This window comes from Acytostelium subglobosum (assembly GCF_000787575.1).
Source record: "Acytostelium subglobosum LB1 DNA, scaffold: scaffold32, whole genome shotgun sequence".
Classification (NCBI taxonomy): domain Eukaryota; phylum Evosea; class Eumycetozoa; order Acytosteliales; family Acytosteliaceae; genus Acytostelium; species Acytostelium subglobosum.
Genome location: NW_012236501.1, coordinates 206135 through 216132, shown reverse-complemented (window position 1 = coordinate 216132; position 9998 = coordinate 206135). Strand labels below are relative to the sequence as shown.

Genomic DNA, 9998 nt, shown 5'->3' with positions numbered 1-9998 from the left:
GTTGTTGATGTTGTTGATGTTGTTTGATGTTGCCCACTGCCACAGGGTATCCATATCCATACTGTTGCTGCTGCTGATGGTCAATGTAGCCCATCGGCAGAGGAGTATTGTTGTTTGATAAATAAGGTGAAGGGGAGGAGTAGTGCAGAGGCAGGGGGTTTGGTAACAGTGGCGGTGTGTTTGAGTTGCGCGGTACATGAGGTGGCGATGATGACTTGTTGTAGTACGGCCTCTGTTGTTGTTGTTGCTGATGTGGATGCAGGGGCTGAGGTTGCAGTGGCTGCATATGTTGTATCTGTTGTTGTTGTTGTTGATGTTGTTGTTGAGATGAGTAAAAGGGTGGCGAAGTATGTCTTAGTTGACTAACAAAGTTGGGCGAGTTCTTGTTGAGAGTGCTCTTCTTGTAGACCGGTGTCGATGGTGCTGAAGTAGAAGAGATCGTATTGTTGTTGTTGATTGATGAGGCAGAGGTAGTTGAGTCAATGCCACCACCGTTAGTGACATTAGTATCACTCAATGATGATGACGTCGATGTTGAGTCAACGCCACCTAGACCTAGTCCGCTGTCCAATAATGGGTCGATGCTGTCTTGGAATATCCTCTCGCGAGCCTTGTTGTAGGCGGCCTGCTTCTCCTCGAGTGTGACTGGTTGCTGTGACTTCTTGGAGCCGTTTCGGTCCAAAGAGTTGCTCGACGTATTTGATGGATTACGCTTCATAATCTTGAGTATTGGTGGTGTAGGTTGTTGAGGAGTCGCTATCATACTAGAGTCATCCTCTGCAGCAGCAGTAGGTGATGCTGTTCTATCTATGTTGTTGATGCTGTTGCTGCTGTGTCTGATGCTTGAACAACATTGGCAATCATTGATGTCCTGTGTGGTCGTGCTCCTCTCGACTGAGAGTGAGTCGACTTCAGCGGCCAGTGTATCTACACTGTCATCCTTGCCTTCATTCACTATATATTTCAACTTGTGTCCACAGTCTGCACAGATATCGCTCATTCTCTATCTCTCTCCTGGTCGACTCGTTGTGTCTTGTCCTGCCTCCAAATCAAGATGATTGACTTTGACTTCCTTCCAACAACCTACTACTATGGTTGCGAGTGAGTATACAGATACTAGTTGTATTTATATCTTTATGACTGTGAATGAATGAGTGAATGAAAGTAAATGCGCGAAACATCATAAAGTTCATTTTTTTGAATTTTTTGGGTTGCCACTCGTCTTGCCACCCGCCTGCTTGGACGCGGATGGCTGGGGCGCGACTGGCTTGGCAGACTTGGCTTGTTTGGACTTGGGCAGTGTGTTCAACACGGATATATAGGCCTCAGGTACATTGTAGCGCTGTTGCAGATACTCTACGACGCGATCAGTCTGATTGCCTTGTATCCTCACCACGACCTTGTTCTCCTTGCTCAGTGTCACTGTGATGCTGGATGCAAACACCTTCATGCCATCCTTGGCCAGCTCCTTCGTGCTGATGAAGAAGTGCTCCAGGTTCTTCACCTCGATCACCTTCTTGTTGGCCACCTGCTTGGCGTGAACCTCGATCTGCTTGAACAGGCTGTAGACGGTCTCGCCATCGTCGCGCTGTATCTCCATGAAGCGCGGCAGTAGTGACGCTCGGAACACTTGGTAGAACTGGTTCTTGGGCATCGACACGCCAATCTGTGCCTTGACCAGCTCGGCCGTCAGGCCATCCAGACGCATGCTGCTTGGCTGCGCGGGGTCGTCCAGCTGAGCTTGGCGAACGTACGCGACCAGCATGTCATTGATCTCCTTTATCTGGTAGTACGGCAGCAGTTCCATCTTGCCGGTGAAGTATACCTTGAGTGGCTTGGGCAGTTGGAAGCAGTCGCGTATCAACTTGATGCCAATCGTCGCGGCCTCATTGCTGCCGTACGTCGACTCTGAGTCTTCGGCATTGTCATCGTCCAACTTCTTCTGCTCGCCCACGACCTGGCCCATCTGGAACTCTTTGTACTCGCTGTGGCCGCGACCAATGCGCGTCACCATGATGTTTCCCTTGGTCGGTTCGTTAAAGTCGACCAGACCCTTCTTCTTCATGGCCTCAATCAGCTTGAGCACCTTCTTGTATGATGACTTGGCCAGGTTGATCTCGAATGTGTTGGCCGGTGCGTAGTACAACATATACTTGTTGAAGAATGTCTTGAGTGGCAGCGGCAGCTCACCGTCCTTCACTCCAAACTTGATCGCGCCCATGAAGCTATCAAACACAATCTTGTCCATCTCTTCCTTTGTCGCCGATGGTCCGGTCGCCGCTTCCTTCGCAGGAGTCTTCTCCTTTCTTCCCTTCTTTGTCTTTTTCTTGTTTGTTCGTTCTGTGTCACTCTCCTCATCATCGTCGTCTTCATCATTTTCATCATCATCGTCTTGATTGTCGTTTTCATTGTCATCATCGTCATCGTTGTCGTCTTGATCTTGATCATCCTCGTCGTCATGGTCCTCGATGGACACATTGTTCATTGCTTCATTGATTGTGTTGTTCGTTGTCGTTGTCGTGGTCGATGTTGTGGTCGTTGTCGCGACCTCAGTATCGGCATCAGCACCACGAGTGTCTTCTCCTCCTTCTTGTTCATTGGTGATTGGTTGTTCAATGATCATCTCCATCTCTTTGGTGCCATACTGCCACAGTGAATCATTGATGTAATGTATGAGTGAGACTACCTTTCCTTGCAAGGTAGCCCTGTCATTCTCAGTGTAGGGCAGTACAAATCCAACGGCAACAGGTGATCGTGAGCCTCTCAATGCAATCGATACAATCTTTCCCTCAGCAGGTACATCTCCAGGATTATGTATACCAGCAAACATCAAGTCTGCACCATTCGACAGATAGTTGAACACAGGAGGATAAATAGTGATCCTAATCAACATGTCAGGTATCTTACTAAGTGCGTATACTACATTCATTCATTCAATCACTCGTTAGTTATATGTCCATACACATCCATTCATTCAATCATTCAATCGCGATTCAATCATACTTGAGGGATAGAGTTGACCTTGATATTCAAAGAAGAGAGGGTCTCCACCTTGACAGTATAGAGTGATTGGAGGTTGTGAACCTTGTAACTTGACGACACCCAAGTCCTTCTTATTTGAAATCAACTCGTCCAATTGATCCATTGTTACAGCTGGTGCATAACAAAGTCTAATCTTCTCCTTCAACTTCTTCTTGTCAGAGCCACGCATCAGTGATTGCTGACCAACTGTAAACTGTTTCTTAAACAGGTTCTTCATTGTTAATGTATATATGTATATGTATATGTATACTATTTGTTGAAGTTTGAACAATATATGAATGTATGAATGAGTTAGCCAATGAAGCTAACTTCACACTTTGGTTTGAAGTCAAGTCTTGCGAATAATCTGACTTTAGTTTGAATGAAAGTGTACATTAATTAGAGATAAAGAGAGATAGAGAACAATGGATGGAGGTGATAAGAAGAAGATATTCTATGGCAGTATACAAGCTAACAAGATAACAACAAACAATAGTACAACAAAGAGAGATCAACCTGAACAACCTCAACCAAGTGAGTACAAGTACATGAATGACGATTGAATGAGCGACGACACAATACTAACTAACTGACTCCAATGAATGAATGAATATAGCATTCCTACCATTCTCAAAGCTTGCACAGGAATCACAACAGAGACAACAATCACAACATGATGAATATGAGAGGAAGAAGAAGGCAAAGCAGATAGTGGTGCCGACTAATGATGGTTCGGTTAGATTGAAGTTACGTGAATTAGGCGAACCGATTACATTGTTTGGTGAGAAGCCAGAGGATAGACGCGCAAGACTCAGACAGCTATGTATCGATAGGAATATAATAGATGCCACGCCAGAGGCTGAGAAACAGAGACAGGAGCAGCAACAGGATGAAGCAGATCAGCAAGAGGCGTTCTTGACAGAGGGCACCGACGAGCTGAAGAATGCACGCGAGGCAATCGCCATCTACTCGATGGGTCGCGCCAAGCTGCGATTGTCCGCGCTGAAACAGCAACACGAACAGGACGACATCATTGTGAAGGCAAACAGCGAGCAGCTCAACCCTGACCTGCTGCAAAAGACACCGAGCGAGCAGTTGCTGGAGCAAGTGGAGACCGATCTGCGAAGCTTCGTTCTGGCGATCAGTGAGATTGGAGACGATCGACAGCTGTCGTCCGTGGCATTCTCGCCCGATGCCAAGCTTGTTGCGACGGCCTCGTGGAGCGGACTGGCCAAGCTATGGGATGCTGACACAGCACAGGTTCAACAAACATTCACCGGACACTCAGAGCGCGTTGTAGGACTGGCCTACTACCCGCTGTCCGATCAATCGGCCACCGGTGTGACGCTGGCCACGGCCTCTGCGGACGGCACTGCCGCACTCTGGAGTTCTCAGTCTCCCTCGCCCATCGCCAAGCTGGAGGGTCACGCAGGCTCGGTGAACCGTGTGGCCTTTCACCCAATGGGCCGCCACCTATTGTCAACCGGCATCGACAGATCATGGCGACTATGGGACATCGAGTCCAATCAATGTCTGCTGGATCAAGAGGGCCACAGCGAGCCTGTGATGGGCATTGCCGTGCAGTGTGACGGAGCACTCGTAGCCACAGGCGCACAGGATGCACTGGTACGCGTCTGGGACCTGAGGAGCGGGCGACCTATTCACTACTTCCGCGGACATGCCAAGCAGGTCATCTCAGTGGACTGGTCGCCCAACGGCTACCAGCTGGCCAGTGGCTCAGAGGACAATACAGTGATCGTTTGGGATCTGAGGAAGAAGGAACAGACCTATCAGATACTGGCACATTCATCAATCGTCTCGTGCGTCCGATATGATAAGAGTCGCGCGGGATTCCTGGCCACATGCTCATTCGACAACACAGTGCGACTTTGGTCGCCCAATCAATGGAAGCCGATCACAGTGTTTGAAGGACATTCTTCCAAGGTGACCAGCGTCGATATATCAAATGATCACAGTAAGATAGTGTCTACATCATTCGACAAGACATGGAAGATATGGTCTAAATAAATGATCTAAATATATTGATGTAATGTATACATTGATGTTGCCTGCTGCTTCCTGCTTCAGATCACCATGTTCACTATGATCACTATGTTCAACAATACAACACCATCATGGTACATGCACTCTATTTATTGCTTCATAGCTGTCTGGTTGGAGGCATGTGATTCTATCTCTTGTCTATACACGTAATGATTGATCGAATGATTGAATGATTGAGTGAGTAGGCGAATGAATGAATGTGAGTGAATGGTGATGTCATACCTTAGTTGTTTGGAGAAGTCGTCATCTATCTGATCAGTGTCCCAGTCGTCCTCCCATTGCTCTTTGGAATCATTGTCATCATTAGCAGTATCAAGGTCTGTGTAATATTACAAGGATGTAATTAGTAATCTTTTTGATGAATGATCGATTTGAATGATTCATCATAATGATTGATGATACGTACTGTCTTCGAACTCTTCAAACTCATCATCCTCAATGATCTCGACCTCCTCCTTTGTCTGTGACTTTGACAGGTCGTCGAGAGTATCAACCTTCTTTATTGGCTTTACAGCAGCAGGTTTAAGATCAGTCTTCTTTGATGCCATTCTCTATCTATATCTATATATATATGTATATGTTATATTATCTGTTTATGTTTTATCTCTACAATCTAATTATGAAATGAAATTGGTGAAGTTGATGTTTCAAATGAGGTGGGGTGTCAAATTGATCAACATCACCAACACACTGAACACTCATTTCTTCAAATCATTGATAACAATCAATACAGATAATAAGTTATTGTATGATGAGATCATCGTTGATCAATCAATCAATCAATAATATAGAACTTCGTATAAAGCAGATGTTAATTGATCTATCAATTTGTCTGTTCATTCATATAAGTAAAGGTACCTTTAACAGAACTAACTTTGACCTGATTAGGCCACCTTGTGATGTGTGTTCAGTCCCCCCACGTGGGGGAGTGTGTTACTGCTCAACAAACAAGCGACCTTGAAGATGACAACACTAATGGAAGGGTAGTAAAGCACAATGAATGAATGAATGAATGAATGAATGATAAAGGGTGTAGTTTAATCCTGTATCATTCATCCTATTATCATTTACAACATTGTTATAACATAGATAGATAGATAATAATAATATAATAATTATTTATTCCAAAATCAATTCAAACAAATAAATGTCCGACACTGCAATTCATCCAGGTGATAAACCAGAATCATCATCCTCATCATCAGTATCATCAAATGTCGAAGTTGGTAAGTCATCATATTCATCATTGTAATAATATGATACACATTATTAATTAATCAATCAATCAATCAATCAATCATTCAAGGCAGTAAGAGGAGTGCTGCTGAAGAATGTCATGACATTGATGGAAAGGATTCCAAGAAGGTTAGGACTACTGAGGGAGAGGACTTTATCAATGAGATGACCAAACAGTTGGGTGAAGTGCCACACAAGGTCATTGAAACAACAATTCAAGCCATCAACTCTGGTGTCGAGTATGTCCAACATAGTCTACAGCCAATGATTGAAAGGAGCAAGGAGATTGGTGACAATATCCAACATGTTGCAGTCGATACCTACAACGCCACGTGCCGGAAGACCGAGGAGTTTAGAAAGGAGGTGCACGACAAGGCCGCCCACCTGCTGGAGGCCGCTGAGAAGAAGGCCAGCGACATCAACGCCAGTGTTAAACATTCGTTTGAGAATGCCAAGGAGTCCATCGTCGAGGGTGAGAAGAAGGCTGAGGATGCTGCCGAACAGATAATCGATGCATTGGACAAGTCGGCCGAAGAGGATGGCAAGAAGAAGGTGGTGGATGCAGTGGCAACAGAAGAGGTACCAAAGACATCATCATTGGAGAAGGAAACTGTTGCACCTCAAGGAGATGATGTGGCGGCCGAGTCACATGAAGAAGAGGCTGAGACCGAGGAGAATGCTGATTCCGAGAAGACATCTGCTGCTCCCAAGAAAGGTAGAGGTAAGGCCAGAAACTAACAATCAATCATACTTCCTTTTGGAATGGGACATTAAAGATTCAGTCCAGCTCGACATATGATCATTGTTTATTGCCTCAATCAATCGATCAAACGATCAGTTGTTGTCAGTCATTTGGCAGGAATCCAGCAAGATCCATAGTTCTCGCGTTTCTTTGCGGTGTCATTGTCTTTGATCAGTGACCATGTTCCATCACTCACAGAGTAGATGAAGTTCTTTCCAGAGCCGCCAAGGTACCCAACTCCAAATGATGGCACAAAGATCATTGGGCTGCATTGATCCAAGTCTTTAATGTCTGGATATGGAAGCAATTGTAATGTGGTCGCCTGTTTGTTAGACACGGAGTATCGTTTGAACGAGCGATTGGAGAGGATGTAGATGTTGTCGTCGCCATCGATACAACTGCCAAGGTAACCTTTTATCTCGCCATCTATGACATATTTTTGGACAAAGGTATTGAGGTTGAACGACCAGATGCCTCGTTCATAGTCAACTAAGTAGACGTGATCCTTGAGGTAGTGCAGCTGCATCCAATACAATGTATCTTCGGTGGTCTCTCCATCATTGTTGTTCATATGATCGATGGACTGAGGGTACTCCATGTTGGTGATGTGATTGATATCTTTGATCTCGTTGATGATATCATTGATTGTTGATTGCATGTTCTCCATCTGCTCATCAATGGGCTTCTTCACTCTATACTCCTGAGCCATGATCACCTTGATGAGTTGTTCAAAGTGACCCGTCATGTGTCCTTATCAATCGTTGATACGTCTTTGCACATTGTTGAAGTGTCATCCATAGATGGTTCAATCTTGGTGTACACCATGATACGTCAATTTTGTTGTTGTTATTCGATGTATCCATATCTATCTATTATCTCTTCTTCAAATGAATAAATGAATGTTTATTGTTTTGGAATCCAACATGCAGCATAATTCTCACGATCGTTTACAGGGTCATCGTCATTGACCAGTGACCATGTTTGATCCTTAATCGAATATCTATAGTTCTTGCCAGTGCCAAAGAGATGCATAATGTGTGCTCCAGAAGATGACTCAGGAACATAGATCATCGAGTAGTTTTTTGTGAGAGGATAGGTTACGTGAAGCGGTTGGCTTGGTATCGTGGTCATCTGATCAGTGGACAGCGAGTAACTCATGAATGATCTAGAAAGGATGTAGATTTTGTCATTGCCATCGAAACAACTTCCAAAAGAGCGTCCAGCTTGTCAACCAGTACTTTGGTGGCCAAAGTATTGACGTCAATTGATCGGACCCCAAACTCCCCTCCACCTACGATATAGATTCGATTGTTGAGGAAGAATGTAAACCTGGAGCACAATAACCTGGCATTCTCCACTTCAATCCTGCCAACACGTGTGAATTGCTGGGTGTCAATGTCGAAGCGGTCCAATCTCTTGAGGTACGCGCGGATATTTCTATTATACCCACCAATGATGTAGATGTACTTGTCTCCGTCGTAGCACAGTGATGTAGCATTACATTCATCAATTCCCGCAATGTCGGCTTTGTAACATTGCCTGTCGGCCAAAGAGTATCGAAGGAATTTGAATGGTACGAAGAAGCCTCCAAATACGTATATATTGTTGTGGGCGTAGATAACCGAATGGAATACTCCATGGAGGTTACCCTGGAGTGTATCACCAATCTCGGTCCATGTGTCGGAGTCTTTGGAGAAAAATGAGCATTGTTGTTGTTTCATTGATATGATGCCGCCTCGGATCGTCTCGACAACTCCAGGAGTATCTATGATTTGAAAGCACTCCTCGATTTGCTTCTTGATTCCATTGAGCTTATCAATGTCTGTATTGACGCGTCTCGCTCTCAGGAGCGCATCACCATCATCATAAGGTACATCGCGTGTATGTTGAGCGTGACGAGTGACCATTGACAACAACTCAATATCACCAAGTGCCAGACGCTTTCCAACAAATTGTCCATGCAATGAGATTGCATACTGATCGATCGTTGAGCATGTGGCGATTGATTGGATCACTTGGGACATTTCCACTTCATCACGATGACCAGTCTGGGCATGGTCATCACCACCAAAGTACTCAGGAGGATATGCCATATTGATCAAGTGATTAATATCTTTGATCTCTTTGATGATATCTTTGATTGTTGATTGTATCTTCTCCATCTGATCCTCAATAGGTTTCTTCACTCTATACTCCTGAGCCATGATCACCTTGATCAACTGTTCAAAGTGACCTGTCACTTCATCATATGTCTGTTTCAAAGATTGATAAGTCTTGGCACTGTGTTGTAGTGTCGTCCAGAGATGGTTCAATCTTGATGTACACCATATATCTTTGTTGTTGTTGTTATCATTATCATTAATCTTGGTCTTTAAACATTGTTGTCTAATATTCTCAATGTGATCCAACTTGTGACCATTGTGTCTCTGTACCGAGCATATTGCACAAACCATTTGATTACAATCGAAGCATATTATCTTTATCTTCTTTTTGTGTGTCTCACAAGATTGTACATCGTTGATATTAAGAAGTGCACTATACCAGTCCATATCTATCTCTATCTTACTAAACAGATACTTTTGAAAGTGAATGATCAACACAAAGTTGGATATTTTGTGGAAACTTGGAAAGCAAGGTGACCAAAGCTAAAGGTGTTGCTATTCATCTTGTTGTAGTTTACACAACTCATGGATTGAGTGATAGAGATAATAATGGATACATATAATAATAATCATATATGCTTAACTCATAATTTGAGGACTGAAGTGTTATGCTTCGATTGTAAACAGTTGATATGTTCAGTATGTTTGGTACAAAGTCATAATGGTCACAAGTTGGAACATGTCGTCAATATTAAACAGAGTCTCGAGAAGAAGGATGATAAATGGTGTACTCCAAGATTGAATCATTTATGGTATACTCTACAACAATGTGC

At 44.0% G+C, this 9998-nt stretch overlaps 7 protein-coding genes across 7 annotated transcripts; 2 read left to right on the top strand and 5 right to left on the bottom strand.

The window, feature by feature from the left end:
• Nucleotides 1-62: 62 nt before the first annotated feature.
• Nucleotides 63-1000, bottom strand: SAMD00019534_113980 (hypothetical protein; the record flags this gene model as incomplete). The annotated part of the gene is made up of 1 exon (XM_012893402.1): nucleotides 63-1000. A coding segment is annotated over one exon (938 nt), but the record flags the coding sequence as incomplete, so codon positions are not given.
• A 189-nt stretch (nucleotides 1001-1189) lies between these two features.
• Nucleotides 1190-3259, bottom strand: SAMD00019534_113970 (hypothetical protein; the record flags this gene model as incomplete). Its single annotated transcript, XM_012893401.1, has 2 exons — nucleotides 1190-2919; nucleotides 3004-3259. The coding sequence occupies 2 exons, from the start codon at nucleotides 3257-3259 to the stop codon at nucleotides 1190-1192; spliced, it is 1986 nt and encodes a 661-aa protein (XP_012748855.1).
• A 187-nt stretch (nucleotides 3260-3446) lies between these two features.
• SAMD00019534_113960 (hypothetical protein) lies at nucleotides 3447-5049 on the top strand (the record flags this gene model as incomplete). Its single annotated transcript, XM_012893400.1, has 2 exons — nucleotides 3447-3555; nucleotides 3638-5049. The coding sequence occupies 2 exons, from the start codon at nucleotides 3447-3449 to the stop codon at nucleotides 5047-5049; spliced, it is 1521 nt and encodes a 506-aa protein (XP_012748854.1).
• Nucleotides 5050-5174: 125 nt separating this feature from the next.
• On the bottom strand, nucleotides 5175-5633 carry SAMD00019534_113950 (hypothetical protein; the record flags this gene model as incomplete). Its single annotated transcript, XM_012893399.1, has 3 exons — nucleotides 5175-5223; nucleotides 5308-5404; nucleotides 5492-5633. 3 exons carry the CDS (start codon nucleotides 5631-5633, stop codon nucleotides 5175-5177), a joined length of 288 nt encoding a protein of 95 aa, XP_012748853.1.
• Nucleotides 5634-6232: 599 nt separating this feature from the next.
• On the top strand, nucleotides 6233-7059 carry SAMD00019534_113940 (hypothetical protein; the record flags this gene model as incomplete). The annotated part of the gene is made up of 2 exons (XM_012893398.1): nucleotides 6233-6311; nucleotides 6392-7059. The coding sequence occupies 2 exons, from the start codon at nucleotides 6233-6235 to the stop codon at nucleotides 7057-7059; spliced, it is 747 nt and encodes a 248-aa protein (XP_012748852.1).
• Nucleotides 7060-7169: 110 nt separating this feature from the next.
• Nucleotides 7170-7808, bottom strand: SAMD00019534_113930 (hypothetical protein; the record flags this gene model as incomplete). The annotated part of the gene is made up of 1 exon (XM_012893397.1): nucleotides 7170-7808. The coding sequence occupies one exon, from the start codon at nucleotides 7806-7808 to the stop codon at nucleotides 7170-7172; it is 639 nt and encodes a 212-aa protein (XP_012748851.1).
• A 390-nt stretch (nucleotides 7809-8198) lies between these two features.
• SAMD00019534_113920 (hypothetical protein) lies at nucleotides 8199-9516 on the bottom strand (the record flags this gene model as incomplete). Its single annotated transcript, XM_012893396.1, has 2 exons — nucleotides 8199-8228; nucleotides 8359-9516. 2 exons carry the CDS (start codon nucleotides 9514-9516, stop codon nucleotides 8199-8201), a joined length of 1188 nt encoding a protein of 395 aa, XP_012748850.1.
• Nucleotides 9517-9998: the final 482 nt, after the last annotated feature.